This window comes from Mangifera indica, chromosome 7, assembly GCF_011075055.1.
Source record: "Mangifera indica cultivar Alphonso chromosome 7, CATAS_Mindica_2.1, whole genome shotgun sequence".
Lineage (NCBI taxonomy): Eukaryota > Viridiplantae > Streptophyta > Magnoliopsida > Sapindales > Anacardiaceae > Mangifera > Mangifera indica.
The window spans coordinates 17,093,820-17,114,750 of record NC_058143.1 but is presented as its reverse complement, the minus strand read 5'-3'; the positions used below and the strand labels follow the sequence as shown (position 1 = coordinate 17,114,750).

General features: G+C 32.6%; 4 protein-coding genes, 1 long non-coding RNA gene and 1 pseudogene across 5 annotated transcripts; 5 read left to right on the top strand and 1 right to left on the bottom strand.

Moving 5' to 3' along the window:
• Positions 1 to 3,625: 3,625 nt before the first annotated feature.
• Positions 3,626 to 4,321, top strand: LOC123220430. The gene is made up of 2 exons (XR_006503044.1): positions 3,626 to 3,889; positions 4,189 to 4,321. It is a non-coding gene; the product is annotated as an uncharacterized LOC123220430 (long non-coding RNA).
• Positions 4,322 to 4,373: 52 nt separating this feature from the next.
• Positions 4,374 to 5,367, bottom strand: LOC123220429. The gene has a single exon (XM_044642649.1). The coding sequence runs from the start codon at positions 5,245 to 5,247 to the stop codon at positions 4,678 to 4,680; it is 570 nt and encodes a 189-aa protein (XP_044498584.1). The 5' UTR covers positions 5,248 to 5,367; the 3' UTR covers positions 4,374 to 4,677.
• Positions 5,368 to 10,586: 5,219 nt separating this feature from the next.
• Positions 10,587 to 11,567, top strand: LOC123220500 (probable glutathione S-transferase). Its single transcript, XM_044642740.1, has 2 exons — positions 10,587 to 10,948; positions 11,021 to 11,567. The coding sequence occupies exons 1-2, from the start codon at positions 10,637 to 10,639 to the stop codon at positions 11,393 to 11,395; spliced, it is 687 nt and encodes a 228-aa protein (XP_044498675.1). The 5' UTR covers positions 10,587 to 10,636; the 3' UTR covers positions 11,396 to 11,567.
• A 765-nt stretch (positions 11,568 to 12,332) lies between these two features.
• LOC123220803 lies at positions 12,333 to 13,567 on the top strand (annotated as a pseudogene).
• A 1,170-nt stretch (positions 13,568 to 14,737) lies between these two features.
• Positions 14,738 to 15,791, top strand: LOC123220800 (probable glutathione S-transferase). Its single transcript, XM_044643384.1, has 2 exons — positions 14,738 to 15,103; positions 15,356 to 15,791. Exons 1-2 carry the CDS (start codon positions 14,792 to 14,794, stop codon positions 15,728 to 15,730), a joined length of 687 nt encoding a protein of 228 aa, XP_044499319.1. The 5' UTR covers positions 14,738 to 14,791; the 3' UTR covers positions 15,731 to 15,791.
• Positions 15,792 to 17,811: 2,020 nt separating this feature from the next.
• On the top strand, positions 17,812 to 19,090 carry LOC123220802 (probable glutathione S-transferase). Its single transcript, XM_044643387.1, has 2 exons — positions 17,812 to 18,364; positions 18,632 to 19,090. Exons 1-2 carry the CDS (start codon positions 18,053 to 18,055, stop codon positions 19,004 to 19,006), a joined length of 687 nt encoding a protein of 228 aa, XP_044499322.1. The 5' UTR covers positions 17,812 to 18,052; the 3' UTR covers positions 19,007 to 19,090.
• Positions 19,091 to 20,931: the final 1,841 nt, after the last annotated feature.

Here is a 20,931-nt window from a genome sequence, read left to right as displayed (position 1 = left end):
TTCCAAAGCATTCTCTTCTTTCGACAGTCTCTCTCCTCCCTTTTGGATGCCCGATCAACGTCAGAGAAACGATAGAAGACAAAGAACTTCGTCGGAGAAGACAAAATTCTTCGTCTTTCTAGAAGAAGACCTTTGGGAAGACGAAGACGAAGCTGTCGTCTTCCCAGAGGTCTTCTTCTAGGAAGACGAAGAACTTCATCTTCCCCGATGAAGTTCTTTGTCTTTTACTGCTTCTCCAACGTTGATCGAATGTCCAAATGGGAGGAGAGAGACTGTTGGAGGGAGAAGATGCTTTGAGAGGGAGAGGTCGCTAGCAACAGAGTCGGAGATGACATTGAAGATTTCAAAACGAAACCTTATGGTGAAACTACCATTTTTTAAAACTTTGGTTGAGGGAAACTTTTAGTTTTTAAAGTTTAGGGAGGCAAAAAGAGATAAATTTTCAAAAGGTTAGGGTTTCGTTAATTTTAACTGTTTATAGGTGGGTATTTGGTATTATTAAAGTTAAAAGGAGGAAACTTGAGAATGCAATATATCTTGGATGAGAAATAGTCCTTTGGTCTAATATCTATTACGGTGATTTAAGATAATTGCCACTAACAAGTTAAATATAAAGTGTTTTGATCATATAGTTCAACTTTCAGTTTGTAAACCTATATCTATAATTATAACATTAAGTAATTTTGAAAGAATGCTTCGATAGGGTATAAATAAAAATTACATAAGAAAGTATCACAGGAAAAACTCAGTTTAAGATAAGAGTATTGATGAAAATGGTTGAATTTTAAAAGCCCTCTCGTTTACTTTATGATAAGTTTATCTAAATTTAAGTATACAATGAATGAACCTTCTATGGTCCCAATAGGCAAGAAGATCAAAGTCAAAATTCTTGATATATTTCCTATTTAGCTTCAATTCCTAGTTAGAATATTACTTTCTTAAGAATGAGTTGTATAAAATAATGTTTTTAGAATCAAAATGGATATCGATCCGATAGAAGAGATGGTGTGATCTAACCGGTGAACGAATCAATTGATCAAAAATAATATTTAAAATTTTTTTGTATAATTTATTATTAATTATATAATTTGATTTATTTAATATTAAAATAAACTTCGTTTGATAGTATATATATTCAAATGTGATAACTAAGATCATGAGTTTAAGTTTTCATAATAATTTTTTTAAATTAATTTTTTATGTTAACCAAATCAAATCTAATTTTATATGAATCAAAATCGATTTGATTAACGGTTAATAGTTCAATTAATTAAACTGATCAATCAAATATAGTTTTTGGAATTAAAAGTTACCGTTAGAAATAATTTGACTATTTTACCTTTCAGCTAGTAAAAATGTTAGCATGCCAAATATTTGAGTTTTATTGTCAGATTTTGAAATCTTCTGGTTAATTTCATGAAACCTTAGGGCATTTAGTTTAAGAAATATTTTATTACTAAAATTAAAAGATTATCTTGAAGATAAATTATTTTAGACAAATTATTATTATATTTAATAAAATTTAGTAAAAATAAGTAGATATAAATAATTATTATATTTAATTAGAAGTAATAAAAGAATACTAATATATTATTTTATTTAAATGTCCATAAATATAATTATTCTAAAATATTTTTTACATTATCTGTTATATTAATTAAAAATAAAATTATTTTTATTTTAAAAAAATAACAAATAACTACATAATTATAATAAAATCAATATTATTTAATAATTTTTTAATATTTAAAATAAGAATAGTAATCAAAATTTTCATATATTACTTATCATATCATAATCATCATAGAGAATTATTAGAATTTTTTATTTCTTATCAGCCGAACATATAAGTTTAGAACATTTGAACAGAGCATCTCTGCATCGAAGAGAGCGGCCCTTTGATCAGGGCATCTCTGCATTGAACAAATTATTGTCATTGATCCATTATCAAATATTTATCCTTTCTCTGCGTCCTACAATCTGATATTTCTGCTTCCGATATGGCTACTGCCTCAGGTACATTTTCTTCCTGTTTTTTCATCTTCAAAGATTCGACAGTAAGGAGTTCAGTTTTAACATACAAACTAGCAAAATAATTTAAAGTTTTATGAATTTACGTTCGATTATATGATAAATATGAAGGAAGTAATTAATTTGAATATGGATAGCCAGTAATCAAGCTGAATTCTTCGACTTGCTTTTGTAATGTAGTTCTGCTACCTGTTAGACGATGCGATTTGATTTCTCATGATTAAGTATATTGGAAATACTTTGTCCATTTTTCGTTCGTTCAATTAGATGCTGAACCGTGGCGGTAAATGCCTCTTAAAATTTCTTTTATTTCAAGTTTTCGTATGGTGATTGTGGTGGCATTCAAATCGAGAGAGGATCACAGTAAGCAGCTGCTTAAGTTTAAGCTCATGTTCTACACTTTCTTTTTCGACTGTTTGTTAACTTGTTTTATTTATTTTCTTCTTGTTAAATCATGGGTTGACTATTATCATTGAGGTATCAGCCTTATCTAGTCGTTTGGTCTTTGCAATAATTCCCATGTCATGCTCCTGTCCACTGCATTAGTATCAGATGTACGTATCGGGCAACTTTGCTCCATTTTTTTGGTCCATCTTTGCACTCAATATTCGTGCTTGGGAGGCCTTTGAAAAAGGCCAAGATATCCACATGCACGCTGCTCCATCTCAAGCTGAATTACTGTACAAGAATTATAAGATCCTCAAGGAGAAGTTGAAACCAGAATGGAGAAGTATGGAAATGCTGCAACTGAAGAAGAAATGCCAAGGGAGCTTCTCCTTGGACAAAGTGAGAGGCAGGTTGAATATGATTGTGCTGGAAGGATCATACAGGGCCTGCTATTGTCTAAAGCAGAAATTTTGCTTAATATTTCCCTATATTTTCTTTTTCCCTGAAGCATAACTTCTGTTTGTGAAACTCTTGTTTATAAATAACATTAACTCCATGAAGTCTTGAACTGGAGTACTGAAATTGAGCACCTGAATCATTGTCAGACAATCAGTTCCGTCTGGAGAGAATCATTATCTGTTGTGTTGGCAATCAGTTTTGAATAACAACTACTTCAGATACTTATCTCCTTTGGGTTTCAATTAATAGTTTGTACTATCTTAAACATGAATGCGGTGAGCGGTCTAATGTAATGTTAAGAACATATATATATAGGAATTGCAATGAAGTTCAGACATTACAACATCTTGAATTTCCTAGTTTATCAGGTGGAGTTCCGCATTCACCTTTTAAGACTGCTAGGAGTATGCACAAACACAAAAGTATATTTTTTGGGAGTAAAGTCTGCCTTTTATTTTCCATGGTAATAAAAAATTATTTATATTTTATTTTTAATCATATTTTTATTGAATGAACTTTTGAGCTTTAAATTAATATTTAAATTTTATCTTGTCTTTGTTGGTTTATTAATGGGGATGGATTTTGTTATTGTAATATTATGTCTTTTTGTTTGCAGATTGTTAAAATTTTTGTAAGACAGCCAGATGAATTCTGATATTCAATGTTCTTTTCTCACCCTTAACTCATGGTAGTTAATAGAAGTGGTTGTTCTTGGTTTTTACCAATTTTAGATTTTTTTTATTGAATGCAAGCAAGCATTCCTTAGCTCATCCGTTTTACCCTGTTCTAAAAGGGGAGGCATCTCTTCCGAGAAGCAAATATGAGGAAGATGTCTAAATCAATGACCACACTAGTGTTTGGGGCTCATGGTGGAAGGATCATCAATGGGGCTACAAGTGCTGTCAACAAACGATTAAAAATAGTTACTGCACTGGAGCAGCTGGAATTGAGGCTGCTGAAGCGGCAGCAGATTTAATGAAGGCAAATGTTGCCCGTAAAGCAGCCTCTGAAGGTAGGCTTAATCACAACAATGTTAATTCTTGTTCTGTTTGATTTAAGCAATCTGCTACATTAGATTAGGAGTTACAGCTGCTTGTGCTAGGTTTTTTTATTTTTTTTAAAGCTATTGATAGTTTGTTTTAAGAGTATTTTTGGTTGTGTTGATGTTGAATTATGAAAAAAGATTTACTTCTTCTCCTTTGATATAAACCGTAATGACATTAATTGGTTTAAGTAATCCCCTACATATTGATTTTTGATTGCTTGCATTGCCTCTCTGTTCATACTGAATTTGCTTATATGCTGCTGCAGACAAGCCTGCCCCAGCAGAGGATCTTTGATTAATTTCACTATATTCTTCCACAAATTTTTGAAGGTATTGCTGTTCTTATTTCACCGTATTCTTTGATCCAATGGAGTGCTTAATTTAGCGTTGTTGTGATTATTATGTATTGTTCTGCTATTGTTTTAGTTCTCAAATCATGGAGAAAATCATGCACAAAAATACATTAAATGTTTAATAAGAAAATACAAATAATTAACATTTCAAACTCATAGTCAGCAGCATAGAGTCTATACATAATCACACCAAACCAAAGGAAAATTAAAAAAGAAAAATCAAAATCCCAATATAAAACGATTGTGTTTTACCAAAAGAAAATTAAAAAAAGAAAAAGGGAAAACCTGTTAACTTCAATATCCGTCAGCAGGCTTCTATACTGTATCAATTCCAAGTTTCCCGTTGAAAAAGAAGAAAACATATGAAAGGAAATAAAAGAATACTGGATAATTGATAAAATTTCATGTACTTCTGGCCAACATCTCCTGAAACTCAAGCAATGACCTTTCTCTTTCAATTTTCATATCTTCATGAAACTTGTAAATAAATTCTTCCGCCCTCTCATCCACACATCGTAGCTGAGGAGACTTAGCAACAATGGCATTCCACGCATCTTCAATACTGTTTACACTCCTGTTCTGGTTTTCAGCCACTGATTTTTCCTCAATCACTTCCTTTCCTTTACTTGTCCCCGCACATGCGTGCTTTTGCTTCGCATGATGAACTACTTCTGAGAGCGGCGGCTCTGCGTAGAGATGGTCGATGTATATGGCAGCGAAATTCTTCTGTGACTGCAGGTTCTGGTAACAACGGTGGCTGTAATATTTGCTGCGGTGGGAAGATTTCGTGAGGAAGCGATTCTTGAAGGGAGTAAAGAGATAGCGAGAGCAGAAAGTGAGGAAAGTTTGAGTTGTTGTTTTGATTGCTTTTGGTATTTTGAGCTTGTGGAGCTTTGATTGGAGCTTGTTTGTGAAGCTCCTCCATGCCCTTTTCGCTGGTTTAAGCTTCCTTCCAAGGCTTGAGCGATACATCAAATGCTGATTTCGTCTCCGCAATTATGATGTTTTGTTGAAAAGAAGAAATAAAGAAAGAAGCCTGCAGGCAAGAGATTATTAATGAAGTTTTCTTGTCGTATGGAGAGGCGCCTAATTCTCCTCCTTTTATCATGGTTGTATTGTTTTTCCCTCCCTCCCTTGCCCACATTTGTTGACGAAATTCCATTATTGCCACCCTCCAATAACAACAGCAAAATGAGGATTATTGGACAAATAATAAAAATTTAATTAGCCCATTATTAAAAAAATAAATAATCACATCACCTAATCACAAATTATGATATCAGATTATATAAATAAATTTGTATAATTTGTTTATAAGTATAGTTTTATGCTTTTCTTAATTAGGATGGCAATGCCAATGGCAAGACAGGCAATTTTGAAACAAATGAAGAGGTTTCTTGGTCAAGCACTCATGGCCACTTTCGGCAAACTTGGAGGCCCGATGAGAAAGCTTGGGACCTAAGTTTCAGCCAAAGATGAAAAGGAAATCCTGTAAAGCGCACTCATTTTCGACTTTTTTAATGGATGGCCACCTTGAGTCGGGTTGGTGTGTGGGCTCAAACTTCATTATTTTAAGACGATGATTAATCTTCAATCTGAATTATCTCATATCATGTTGCAGAAAAGGCAAATTTTACACATCTCAGTTTAATTTGATTGATGGGATTTCTATTTCTTACCACTCCATGGATCTCTTCATATAAATTAATCTTCATTTTAAAAATTTGCCACTACTAATCATCTCTTAGTCTCAACCACTATTTACATAAGTGGCAATCCCAAATGGGTTGGTTAAGAAGATGATATATTTTACTTTTGGTGGCCAGACCAGAATACAGTGAAGCTTGACCCTAGAACAGGGACCCAATAAGCATGTGAACTGAAGTTGATACAGATGAAAGCAATGGCTTTTTCCACTATTTGGGTGGTATATGTAGACAGCAAGGCTCCTAGCCTTTCCAACATAAAAAGATTTAAATCACTTTCTTTCATAACGAAGCAATTCTGTTTCTCTTTACAGCTCATTATAGCACTCTTGATTAATAGTTCCTTCACCTAAACCTTAAGAAAGATCTAAAGAATAATGCTGGAAAAGATATAAATTATAAACTGTTCATCAACTTTTTATCAAACGTTCTCTCCTTGATTCATTGTCAAACCCTAATTAAAAAATTAGCTTGAAATTCAAAGAATACCCTTCTTATAACACTTAGGGAAGTGTCCTACGACACAATCAGACTTAATTTCATGCTGTTTTGTTGAGTTTTGCTATCTTTATCTTTTCGACAGAGAAAAACATAGGCTGTTTTCCACGTTTCTTATTTTAGAATCTGATCTGGCTTTTCCCAAATTTTTTTGGTTCAAGTAATATGGAATGCATTAATAAATTAATCCTAAAATTTAATTATCAAAATTGTTCACAAACTATTTCATATTTCAATCTTGACACCCATCTCATAAAATCTTATTTTTAAAAATTTTTCTGAATTAACATGCATATTTTCTTTTACATCAGTTCGGGGAAGCTTGAGAGAACTGGTTAATATAAAAAATATATATTAGATTTACAAGTGTAAAGATTAAAAGTCATATTATATAAAACCAATTGGCCTGTGTTAAAGTCCACTCCACACACTTATATATCATTTTCTTGTATTCTGTTCACACACTTGTATCAGAGCACAAGTCAAACGGTAGGTTTAATAATCTAAGTGTTCATAGATACAAGTGATAATACACCCAGTCAAAAATCGATTAAGCCAAACGACAGGTCTAACAGTCTAGGTGTTTACACTTAAGCGAAGGTGTTAGAGACTCAAATAAAAAGAGAGTGGTATATAAGTAGGTGGATTGGACTTTAATACAAACTAATTGATTTTATGTAATATGAGTTTCAATCTTCACATTTATAAGTTCAATATATATTTCTGGCAGTTAATAATATATTTATTTATTTTTTTTCAAATTTTCTTTTATAGTAATGATTATTGTTGTGCGGTGGAATTGTTCGCTCCAAATCTGTAATATCTTCAGGCACGACTAAAGGTAAAATAGTTTTTTCCTTAACATTTTGATTGTATTTAAAATGATAAAGGTTAAGGAACTCAAATCAGTATTGAAATTGACTTTCTAAACTGAAGGGTACACATTAAACAAGGGCACTGATATCAGGAACATTTAATTATTGTAATATCCCTAAAACTTTGAAAATTAATTAAAACTTGAAATAATATATACCAGGAAGAACTCACACAAACATGGCAGAAATTTTGAACACATCATATGTTTCATTGCTCCCAGAGGCTTGAAATCCATCTACCTTCATTCGAAAGAACAGTCCCTATTGCGTGAACAAGTCTGAGCTCAACACCACCACGTACCCCTGAAGCATCTATTCTGTGTTAACAAGCTAGCACTTTGGACATTTTTGCATGCATAAAAACCAACCAAAGCTTCTACCATTTTTTTCACCTGTAAAAACCATCCTCTGTAGTCATCTTCTTCACAACAAACTCTACTTGTATTATCGCTTGCTAATCCCGGGGTCCAAATGTATCCATTTGCAACCATCACATCTCACCAACCTCACCGTTTTGCCATTTCACAACTAACTGAAGCACACTAAAGTTGTTAACTTCTAACAAATTATTTCATCTAAACAAAATCTCATAATTCTGATATTTATGCGGAAAGAAAAACTAAATGTCAGGCAAAAGAGGAATGGATCAAAGACACTCTGGATGTGGATAATTTCTTCGGTGAAAGTGCTGGTAGAACAAAATCTCATAATTCTGATATTTATGTGGGAAGAAAATGATATGCGGCAAAAGAGCAATGGAATTTGAATTATAGACGCCCTTGTGTATGGAGCTTACCCAAATGAAATAGAATAATTAGAGATAAATGCTTTTGATTTGGGCAAATCACATTTTCACTGCTAGCTATGGTCAAAAGACAACCTTAGCCCATAGTTTAACAAATTATTATTTTTTACCCTATTTTAAATTAGATCGTTTCTTCAAGATTAAACCAATCAATTTATAAAACCCTAGATCTAATAGGTAATTCTATAGTCACAACATCATATAAATAAAAAATTTAATTTTAATATATTGTCAATAATTTTCAAATCCAAAACCTCCTCACTAGGAGATTTCACGTCTTTTGTCAATCAAATTATCGTTCAAGAGTTTAACAAATTAAATGGTAGCTCACTTTCTTGTTTATATTAACATCTACCTTGGGAAACTGTGGGTAATACTGTTTGGTTGATGGAATCAAAAGGACTCCGATTTTTCTTTATTTTGGGTTTTAAAGTTTATAAAATCGGGTTAACTTTGTGGCAAAACCTAATCACTTGCATGTTGGTTCGTTTCATTGGACGACCACTCACCATCATGTGTCCGCAGACACCGTTAGCTGTTCCATGCCTATTGATTTTGAAGCCAGTGATTGTTGAAGCTTCGGCTTTTCGGCCTTATATTCCATGCATCTTATTAAGACTACCATAAATTCCACAGCATGTGGCTAAGAAGTCACGATTTGGTTGTTGCATTATACCTAATATAATAGAATCCCAAGGTCTTACATTCCAAATTCCAGTAACTAATCCCCACTAGCTGTCGGGTCAGGATTGCGGACAAAAACATTGAGATAAAATTTGTCTCCAATTATGCACGATCAACGATAAAAAATTTTGTCCCCGTATATAAACTGTGTCATTTTATTATGTATTTTGAGACATACAGTGTAAACGTCAAATTATGTTAAATAATAAGTAAACTCAATATTGTTATCTCTAATTAATTAAATACTCATTAATTTCACTTATATATTTTACCTCAATTTCAGGGTTATCCAATATTTTATGTCCTTAATTTAAAAAAACTAATTTGATTAAATTTCTTTCTATTTAGTTTTTTTTTCTAAACAAAAAATTTTGTCCAAATCGGATCATTACATTATGTTAGATCCAACTATATTGAACAAAATAAATAATGGATTTAGTGACTGATCCTATAACTATTAAAACAGATAAATTAAAAGTTTAATTTTGATATATCGTTAAAAAAAACTTGAATTCATGCTCCCTTATTTATAAAATTTTATATTTTATCACTTGAATACCCTTGAAAGCTCCAACTATAGGCATATTCAAACACAACAATAAATTGTTTTAATTAATGTGTATTATTCTCACAATGAATCACTTATATATCACTTTCAAGTCAACATATTATCACCAATGCCTTTTGAAAATCTTGTTTAATAAATTTTCGAAAGTGACTTGTGCTCCAAGTAGAAGAAAAGTCATCACAATGAAAAGAGTACTATTTAATTACCACAAATCCACCTATAATTCTACTCTTCTTCCCAGTCCAAATTTGCGTCTGACTCTTGTTTTATATGTTAGGCCAAAAGAATTATTCCCACCCAAGATTTGTTGACATTCCACTGATACCCATTAATTTTCAAAAATCTAAATACTCAGCTATCATTCAAATCTATTAATTTAATTAAAATTACTATTTTACCCTTGTTCTAGGGTTTTATATAATTCAAAATTTTATCATGTAGCCACCCCCAAAGTTTATAAACTTTAACCTTGTTTCCACCATTTTCACAAACAATATCGGCAACTTCTCCCATCCTCTCCGATCAGTGAAGAAATCCAAGGAACTCCGATGACTACTCCATTCATTTATGGTCGATGAAGAAACCCTAATCGATAGGAAAACTGACTGTGCTTTGAGCAAATTAATTTGTTGACAAAGAAAACCTAAGAATTGTGAAGTTCCTCCGTGCGAAAACGAGCTTTGAGGAACCAACCTAGATATCACAAGCACAAATTGTCGTCGTCGACTTAAAATGAGCACGTGATAACGAGTGTTTTACCCAAATTTGTCACTTGTTTTTCAATCAAGAAATCATGATTGAAGTGTTGAAAATACTACTGAAGCGGGGCAGGTCAGGAGAAGAGAGAGTTCGATCTCTAGAGGGAGAGAGAGTCAGAGGAATTTTGTCAGAAAAATTGAAACCTAACAGGGGGAAAGTTTAACTTTTTAATGTTTAATTTTATGAAAAAATTGTTAGTTTTCTAAATTAAGAGAGAAAATAAGATAAGATTTTATTATTTTTAATATATTATTAATTAAATAATAATTTTATCCTAAAACTAATTTTAACTATCTATAGGTAAGAATTTGGGTTTTCGAAAGTTAGTAATATGACTTTGAGATTTCTACAAACCTTGGGTGGGAAAGTTTTGGGCCCATTTATTATTCAAAGGACTGGAAATTTCTATCCATAAATGCACAGAAGTATATAGCAGTGGCAATTCACCAACAGAAGCGGTAAAAGTATGGCAAAAGAAGTGAAGCTCGTGGGGTTTTGGGCAAGCCCATATGTGTATAGAGTAGAATGGGCGCTGAAGCTAAAGGGCATCGATTATGAGTACTTAGAAGAAGATATTATTAACAAGAGCACCAGGCTCCTAGAGCTGAACCCAGTTCACAAGAAGGTTCCTGTGCTTGTTCATGGCCAAAAAGTGATTCCTGAGTCGTGTGTTATTCTCGAGTATATCGATGAGACTTGGGAACAAAATCCACTGCTACCTAAAGATCCTCATGAAAGAGCAGTGGCACGTTTCTGGGCCAAATATGGGGATGAAAAGGTAAATATATATTTCTGTTCCGCTGTTTTTTTTTCCTGTTTTACTGCATTTCTACTCACTAAATTGTTGTAGCTTTTGAGACCTTCATGGAAGGCCATGTGGTCGATAGGTGAGGACAAAGAGAAGGCAATTGAAGAATCAATAGAAGCCTTGGAAAAGATCGAGGGAGAGCTCAAAGGAAAGAAGCTTTTTGGAGGAGAGGGAATTGGGTATTTGGATCTCGCACTTGGGTGGATCCCTTACTGGCTACCCGTTGAGGAAGAAGTTGGAGGTATGCAGATTCTGCAGGAAGAGAAATTTCCAGCCATTACAGCTTGGATGAACAAGTTTCTCAGCCACCCAATGATTAAAGAGACGCTGCCGCCGAGGGCGGAGACGCTTGTTTATTTTAAGAAGCGCGGGGAAACCTTCTACAACCGCTATTACCTCAAGGAAAAGGAGAATTAATTAACGTTTTCAGCCATATATAATAAAGTTTGATATCACGTTCAGTAGTCGTGGGTTGCGGGTTGCTCATTAATAATAATAATAATAAAAGCTTGATATGCAATAAAATTTGTATTTGGAGGTTGTATTGTTATTGAAAGAAATGGAAAGGGATGTTGTAATTGCGTATTGATATTGAACTTTGGAAATAATATTTTATTAATAAAATTACACTTATTTAACTAATAAATTTAATTATAGTTAAAAGAAGAAATAGAAATTTATTATTGAGTTCAGAACAAAAGAAATACAATAAAATTATGTATAAATATTTTGAATACTTAAATAAATATATATTTGATTTATATTATTATATGATTAGGTTAGTTTGAATTAAAAATAAAATAATACTTAATCACATAATAATATATATAAATGTATATTCATTTATGCATTCAAAAAAGTAGCATAATCTTGCGTTTTTTGAATGAGATAAAATCGAGAATATTGTATCATTATGTAATTAGATGATTTTAAATTAAAAATAAAATAATATCTAATCAATATATTAACTATATATTTAGTTGTATACTAAAAAATGTATATATATAATTGTTCTAGAAAGATTATTAATTAAAACATTAATCATTTGTTAATGTTAAGTGAATTATATTTTATAAATCAAGGTTGGTTCAAAAATATTTTTTCAATCAATAATTGCATTAATAATATTTCTTCATTTAAAATAAAATTTAATTAAAAAATAGCCCACTTATGACTTATGACATATGTCATAAAAATCAGATAAAATGAAAAACGTTAAACGCAACCCATCTCAGCACCTTCAAGTAACTTTCAACACATCAGCCACCAAAAAGACTTGCCTTCTTTATTTCGTCACCCCCCTCTCTTTCCTCTATATCCCTCTCTTCTATACACTTAACCTATACACGTGTTATGTCTTACTTGGGCCGTCGCACAAGATTCTTAGCCATCACTTTTTAAAAAAAATCAAACTTTCAATTTGTCAAAATTGGCGTCTGGTAACTTATGCATATATACGCCCCGAGGATTAGTCGAGGTGCGCGCAAGCTGGCCCGGACACCTTGGTTATCAAAAAAAAACTTATGCATATATACGCTTGACATTGCAATAGGTGTTACCTCACAGATTCAAAACCAGCAGTCATGGCAACACAGGTGAAGCTCTTGGGATTCTAGGTCAGCCCTTTTGTGTTTAGAGTAACATGGGCGTTGAAGCTGAAGGGCGTTGATTATGAGTACCTCGAAGAAGATGTCTTCGACAAGAGCGCCAGGCTACAGGAACTCAACCCAGTTCATAAGAAGGTTCCTGTTCTTCTTCATGATAACAAAGTGATCTGTGAGTCTTTTGTTATTCTCGAGTATGTCGATGAGACATGGGAACAAAATCCATTGCTGCCTAAAGACCCTTATGAAAGAGCCATTGCACGGTTCTGGGCTAAATTCGCTGAAGAGAAGGTAAATTTTCCTATTCATTCGTATTTCTGTTAATTTTGCAGAGTTTTTGCTGTTGAAGAATTCTTTAGATCAGAAGAGAAATGACCCAAGATCAGTTTAATTAAATACAAATTATAATTAATGTTAACTTACATGAAGAATTCGAACAGTCTGATCGAATTCATTTTTGGACTTGATAGCGAATATATCACTTCAAAATTGATTAATTATAGTTTAAAGAATTGATCCATGTATAATTTTGTGACCGTTCTGTGATTGTTGGTTAAGCTTATCGATGCTGCATGGACTGCCATGTGGTCGAAAGGAGAGATGAAAGAGAAGGCAATGAAAGAGTCAATAGAAGCATTGGAGAAGATAGAGGGAGAGGTGAAAGAGAAGAAGCTTTTTGAAGGAGAGGGCATTGGGTATTTGGACTTGGCAATTGGATGGATTGCTTACTGGCTACCCGTCTGGGAAGAAGTTGGGGCTGTGCAGATTCTGAGTCCAGATAAATTCCCGGCTGTCACAGCTTGGATGGCCAAAATTCTCAGCCATCCAGTCATCAAAGACAACCTTCCACCCAGAGACAAGTTGCATGTTTACTTCGAAGGGCGCAGGGATGCCATGTATAACCACTTCAATCCAAAGCCAGAGGATAATTAATGTTCAAATAAAGCTTTTTCTTTAGGGGAAGCTTCAAAAAAACCTATTTTGAGTAAATAACTAATAGGGGGCATTTGGTTTGGGTTTTTTAAGATTATCTCGGTAATCTATCTTTTATTCCCTTATTTGGTTTATCAGTAATAAAATATTACAGTAATATTTTATAACCAATACTAACGTGATAGGTAATATAGATGGTAATCTAATTACCACATTCACCTTAGGTATTTAAAGATTATCGAGGTAATCTTGATTTTATTATAATTATATTATTATTTATTAATTTTTTGAGATAAAAATAAATTTATTTTTAATTAATATGACAAATAATATAAAAAATATTTAAAAATAATTATATTCAAGGGCATTTAAGTAAAATAATTTACTAGTAATATTTTATTACTTTTAACCAAACACAATTATTATTTATATTTACCAATTTTATCAAATATAGTAATCATTTATATCCAGTAATTTTTTAAATAATTTATTTTTAAAGTAATCTTTCTATTTTGGTAATAAAATATTACTTAAATTAAACGTCCCTGTAGTGTCTCAAATTATTCCCAGAATTTTAGTAACGAAAAGAAGATGATGGCTAATGATAAAAGACATGGGTTTAAAATTCAATTCCTCGGTGATCCAACAAAATGTAATATCTAACTAGAATTACACTAGACCGAGTGCGATTTCATAGTATCACCCTTGAACACATGTGATGTAGCCAGAAATGTAGCATACAAGGTGTAATTAGACAAAATCAAACCTAAAGAGGTATAATCTAGTTAAAATCGCATTCAAAAGGATACGAACTTGGCTAGCACCGACACCTCATTCAAATTTTAATGAAATTAAATTTTTAACCAAGATTGAAAATGTCCATTTCTATGTGGACCCGCCAATACCAAATGTTAATTTTAATTCTTAAAATTTATTTTTATTATTCTGTATTGTATATAATAAGATTTATGTCACTTTGTTTTTCCCCATAATATAAATTAATTACATTTTAACTTCTACTACATTACTTTTTCTCCATATCTTAATAATTAATTTATGATTATTTTTCCTAATGTCCTACTTTAGTCCATGTCATAAGGCTTTTGCCTATACACGTGTTATGTCTTACTTGGGCCGTCGCGCAAGACTCTTAACCATCACTTTTTAAAAAAAAAAACCAAACTTTCAATTTGTCAAAATTGGCGTCTGGTAACTTTTGCATATATACGCTTGACATTGCAATAAGTGTTACCTCACAGATTCAAAACCAGCAGTCATGGCAACACAGGTGAAGCTCTTGGGATTCTGGGTCAGCCCTTTTGTGTTTAGAGTAATATGGGCGTTGAAGCTGAAGGGCGTTGATTATGAGTACCTTGAAGAAGATATCTTCAACAAGAGCGCCAGGCTACAGGAACTCAACCCAGTTCATAAGAAGGTTCCTATTCTTCTTCATGATAACAAAGTGATCTGTGAGTCTTTTGTTATACTCGAGTATGTCGATGAGACATGGGAACAAAATCCATTGCTGCCTAAAGACCCTTATGAAAGAGCCATTGCACGGTTCTGGGCTAAATTCGCTGAAGAGAAGGTAAAGTTTCCTATTCATTCGTATTTCTGTTAATTTTGCAAAATTTTTGCTGTTGAAGAATTCTTTAGATCAGAAGAGAAATGACCCAAGATCAGTCTTATTAAGTACAAATTATAATTAACGTTAACTCACATGAAGACCGAATTCATTTTTGGACTTGATAACGAATATATCACTTCAAAATTGATTAATTATAGTTTAAAGAATTGATCCATGTATAATTTTGTGACCGTTCTGTGATTGTTGGTTAAGCTTCTTGATGCTGCATGGACTGCCATGTGGTCGAAAGGAGAGATGAAAGAGAAGGCAGTGAAAGAGTCAATAGAAGCATTGGAGAAGATAGAGGGAGAGGTGAAAGAGAAGAAGCTTTTTGAAGGAGAGAGCATCGGGTATTTGGACTTGGCAATTGGATGGATTGCTTACTGGCTACCCGTCTGGGAAGAAGTTGGGGCTGTGCAGATTCTGAGTCCAAATAAATTCCCAGCTGTTACAGCTTGGATGGCCAAAATTCTCAGCCATCAAGTCATCAAAGACAACCTTCCACCCAGAGAGAAGATGCATGTTTACTTCGAAGGGCGCAGGGATGCCATATATAACCATTTCAACCCAAAGCCAGAGGATAATTAATGTTCAAATCAAGCTTTTTCTTTAGGGGAAGCTTCAAATAAAAACTATTTTGAATAAATAACTAATAGTGTCTAAAATTATTCCCAGAATTTTAGTAGCGAAAAAGAAGACAATGGCTAATGATAAAAGACATGGGTTTAAAAATCAATTCCCCGGTGCTCCAACAAATTGTCATATCTAATCAGAATCGCACCAGAGCGAGTGCGATTTTATAATATCACCCTCCAACACCTGTGATATAGCCGGAAATATAGCATACAAGGTGTAATTCAACAAAATCAAACCTAAAGAGGTATAATCTATTTAAAATCGCATTCAAAAGGATACGAACTTGGCTCGCACCGGCACCTCATGAGCAGAAGCAGCAAAGCTGTGGGCTCTTGTAGTTTTGGGCTAGTCCATGTCATTAGAGAGTTTTCAATTGGGAGTATGCGAGGCAATATTGCAATCTCACTTTATTTACATCAAGAGAAATATAAAAAATATTTAAATGAGACTTTTATTTAAGTATTTCATGGGCTCTTATTAATTTTTGTGACAGCATTTCATGGTAGTGATTAATAATATATAATAATAAGTAATTATTCTAAATCATAGTGATAATTGAATAAATAATAAGACAAAAGACTTATTCACACCCAATGTATAGTAAAAATCCGAACTCATATCTGTTAATTTTCAAAAACTTAAATATTCACTTATTACTCAATTTTTGTTAAAATATTTTGTTTTAGTTAAAGATAAAATTATCATTTCATGAAAAATATTTAAAAAATTATAATTTTATCTCATTTATTTTCAAAATTTAAAAACTAACAATTTTACTCATATCTAAACATTTTCAGTTTTAAAAAATGAATATTTTTCCCCTCCACATTTAGGTTTTTATATTCTCCCCTCTTCGGTCGCAACTTCTTCTTCCCACCCTATTTGTCTAAATAGTTCGACTGATCATCACAGGAGGTCATGCCACAAAGATTACGAAGAGCCATGTCTCTTCGCTGAGGAAGAGTTTCATCTCTTCGTTGATCGAAATGGATGAGGACGAATCATTCGTCCTTGTCCCTCTCCATTGACGATTCTTCCTCGATGGAGAGGTCTGACAAAGAGACTTCATTTCTTCGTCAAAAGAAGAGATGACATTTTTTTGTTGTCTCTGTTGCATGGCCCCCCAAGACGACTAGCTGAAATATTTTGACAATGAGGGTGGGAAAAGGAAGCTTTCGGTAGGAGACCGAGTGGTGGTCGTAGAGGGGAGAAAAGAAAAACCTAGATGTGGGGGGAAATAGTCATTTTTTTAAAACTGAAAATGTTTAGATAGTTGTAAAATTGTTGGTTTTCAAAATCGGGGGGAGGGTGGAGAATAAGATAAAATTATAATTTTTTTAATACTATTAATAAAATAATAATTTTACTCTTAACTCTAACAAAATATTTTAATGAAAATTAAGCGATGGATGAGTATTTAGATTTTTGAAAGTTAATATGTACGAGTATGAATTTTTATTATACCTTGGGTGGGAATAAGTCTTTTGGCCTAAATAATATAATTAAACATTATCACATCATTAAAACGGTCTTACCACGTTAGCAAAATAAATTTGTGAGAATCTCATATTAGTTTTTCACGTAAATAGGTTGAATGACATTTTTCATTCAAATTGTAATGAAATTAAATTTTTAACCAAGATTGAAAAAGTCCATTTCTTTGTGAACCCGCCAATACCAAACGTTAATTTTAATTATTAAAATTTATTTTTATTATTTTGTATTGTATATAAAAAGATTTATGTCACTTTGTTTCCCCCCATAATATATATAATTGCCCTAGGAAGATTATCAATTCAATCATTAATAATTTGTTAATGTTAAGTGAATTATATTTTATAAATCAAGGTTGGTTCAAAAATATTTTTTCAATCAATAATTGCATTAATAATATTTCTTCATTTAAAATAAAATTTAATTAAAAAATAGCCCACTTATGACATATGACATATGTCATAAAAATCAGATAAAATGAAAAACAATAAAACTCAACCCATCTCAGCACCTTCAACGAACTTTCAACACATCAGCCACCAAAAAGACTTGCCTTCTTTATTTCGTCGCCCCCCTCTCCTCCCTCTATATCCCTCTCTTCTGTACACTTAACCTATGCACGTGTTATGTCTTACTTGGGCCGTCGCACAAGGCTCTTAACCATCACTTTTTCCTAAAAAATCAAACTTCCAATTTGTCAAAATTGGCGTCTGGTAACTTATGCATATACACGCTTGACATTGCAATTGGTGTTACCTCACAGATTCAAAACCAGCTGTCATGGCAACACAGGTGAAGCTCTTGGGATTCTGGGTCAGCCCTTTTGTGTTTAGAGTAATATGGGCGTTGAAGCTGAAGGGCGTTGATTATGAGTACCTCGAAGAAGATGTCTTCAACAAGAGCGCCAGGCTACAGGAACTCAACCCAGTTCATAAGAAGGTTCCTGTTCTTCTTCATGATAACAAAGTGATCTGTGAGTCTTTTGTTATTCTCGAGTATGTCGATGAGACATGGGAACAAAATCCATTGCTGCCTAAAGACCCTTATGAAAGAGCCCTTGCACGGTTCTGGGCTAAATTCGCTGAAGAGAAGGTAAATTTTCCTATTCATTCGTATTTCTGTTAATTTTGCAGAGTTTTTGCTGTTGAAGAATTCTTTAGATCAGAAGAGAAATGACCCAAGATCAGTTTAATTAAATACAAATTATAATTAATGTTAACTTACATGAAGAATTCGAACAGTCTGATCGAATTCATTTTTGGACTTGATAACGAATATATCACTTCAAAATTGATTAATTATAGTTTAAAGAATTGATCCATGTATAATTTTGTGACCGTTCTGTGATTGTTGGTTAAGCTTATCGATGCTGCATGGACTGCCATGTGGTCGAAAGGAGAGATGAAAGAGAAGGCAATGAAAGAGTCAATAGAAGCATTGGAGAAGATAGAGGGAGAGGTGAAAGAGAAGAAGCTTTTTGAAGGAGAGGGCATTGGGTATTTGGACTTGGCAATTGGATGGATTGCTTACTGGCTACCCGTCTGGGAAGAAGTTGGGGCTGTGCAGATTCTGAGTCCAGATAAATTCCCGGCTGTTACAGCTTGGATGGCCAAAATTCTCAGCCATCCAGTCATCAAAGACAACCTTCCACCCAGAGACAAGTTGCATGTTTACTTCGAAGGGCGCAGGGATGCCATGTATAACCACTTCAATCCGAAGCCAGAGGATAATTAATGTTCAAATAAAGCTTTTTCTTGAGGGGAAGCTTCAAAAAAAAAACTATTTTGAGTAAATAACTAATAGGGGCGTTTGGTTTGAGTTTTTTAAGATTATCTCGGTAATCTATCTTTTATTCCTTTGTTTGGTTTGTCAGTAATAAAATATTACAGTAATCTTTTATAACCAATACTGACTTGGCAGGTAATATAGGTGGTAATCTGATTACCATATTCACTTTAGGTATTTAAAGATTATCGAAATAATCTTGATTTTATTATAATTATATTATTATTTATTAATTTTTTGAGATAAAAATAAATTTATTTTTAATTAATATGACAAATAATATAAATAATATTTAAAAATAATTATATTCAAGGTATTTAAGTAAAATAATTTACTAGTAATATTTTATTACCTTTAACCAAACACAATAATTATTTATACCTATCAATTTTATCAAACATAGTAATTATTTATACTCAATAATCTTCTAAATAATCTATCTTTAAGATAATTTTTTTATTTTGATAATAAAATATTATCCAAATTAAATACTCCTGTAGTGTCTAAAATTATTCCCAGAATTTTAGTAACGAAAAGAAGACGATGGCTAATGATAAAAGACATGGGTTTAAAATTCAATTCCTCGGTGCTCCAACAAAATGTTATATCTAACTAGAATTACACTAGACCGAGTGCGATTTCATAATATCACCCTTGAACACATGTGATGTAGCCAGAAATGTAGCATACAAGGTGTAATTAGACAAAATCAAACCTAAAGAGGTATAATCTAGTTAAAATCGCATTCAAAAGGATACGAACTTGGCTAGCACCGGCACCTCATGAGCAGACGCAGCAAAGCTGTGGGCTCTTGAAGTTTTGGGCTAGTCCATGTCATTAGAGAGCTAAAGGTTTTCAATTGAGAGTATGCGAGACAATATTGCGATCTCACTTTATTTACATCAAGAGAAATATAAAAAATACTTAAATGAGACATTTTATTTAAATATTTCATGGGCTCTTATTAATTTTTGTGACAACATTTCATGGTAGTGATTAATAATATATAATAATAAGTAATTATTTTAAATCATAGTTATAATTGAATAAATAATAGGCCAAAAGACTTATTCCCATCCAATATATAGTAAAAACCTAAACTTATATCCATTAATTTTTAAAAGTTCAAATACTCACTCATCACTTAATTTTTATTAAAATATTTTGTAAGAGTTAAGGGTAAAATCATTATTTTACTAAAAATATTAAAAAATTATAATTTTATTTTATTTTCTCCCCAAATTTTAAAAACTAACAATTTTACTTTTGCTTAAACATTTTCAATTTTAAAAGAATGACTATTTTTCCCTCCACACTTAGGGTTTTTTTTCTTCCCTCTATGATCGATGGCTTCCTCTTCTCGCCCTCTTCGCCTAAATAGTTCAACTGGTCGCCATGGGAGGTCATGCCATAGAGACAATGAAGAGGCATGTCTCTTCATTGTCGAAGAGCTTCGTCTCATCGTTGATGGATCCTCGTCCCTCTCCGTTGATGGTTCTTCCTAGATGGAGAAGTCCAACAAAGAGACTTCATCTCTTTGTCAAACGAAGAGACGACATTTCTTTGTTGTCTCTGTCGCATCACCTCCCAAGATTGTCGATCAAAACATTCTAACGGTGATGGTGGAAAAAGGAAGGAGTCAACACGAGATTGAGCGGTGGTCGTAGAGGGGAGATAAGAAAAACCTAAGTGTGTGAAAAATTGAAAATATTTAGATAGTGGTAAAATTATCAGTTTTCAAAATCAGGGGGGAAAGGGAAAGGGGAGGAGAAAATGAGATAAAATTATAATTTTATTAATATTCTAAATAAAATAATGATTTTACTTTTAATTATAACAAAATGTTTTAATAGAAATTGAATAATGAATGAATA

Excerpts from the sequence above, each read along its gene's own strand:
- LOC123220800 (XM_044643384.1), top strand. The coding sequence starts at position 14,792 with ATGGCAACACAGGTGAAGCTCTTGGGATTCTGGGTCAGCCCTTTTGTG. Across the intron at positions 15,104-15,355 it reads CTAAATTCGCTGAAGAGAAG|CTTCTTGATGCTGCATGGAC; the intron begins GTAAAGTTTCCT and ends TTGTTGGTTAAG.
- LOC123220500 (XM_044642740.1), top strand. The coding sequence starts at position 10,637 with ATGGCAAAAGAAGTGAAGCTCGTGGGGTTTTGGGCAAGCCCATATGTG. Across the intron at positions 10,949-11,020 it reads CCAAATATGGGGATGAAAAG|CTTTTGAGACCTTCATGGAA; the intron begins GTAAATATATAT and ends AAATTGTTGTAG.
- LOC123220429 (XM_044642649.1), bottom strand. The coding sequence starts at position 5,247 with ATGTATCGCTCAAGCCTTGGAAGGAAGCTTAAACCAGCGAAAAGGGCA.
- LOC123220802 (XM_044643387.1), top strand. The coding sequence starts at position 18,053 with ATGGCAACACAGGTGAAGCTCTTGGGATTCTGGGTCAGCCCTTTTGTG. Across the intron at positions 18,365-18,631 it reads CTAAATTCGCTGAAGAGAAG|CTTATCGATGCTGCATGGAC; the intron begins GTAAATTTTCCT and ends TTGTTGGTTAAG.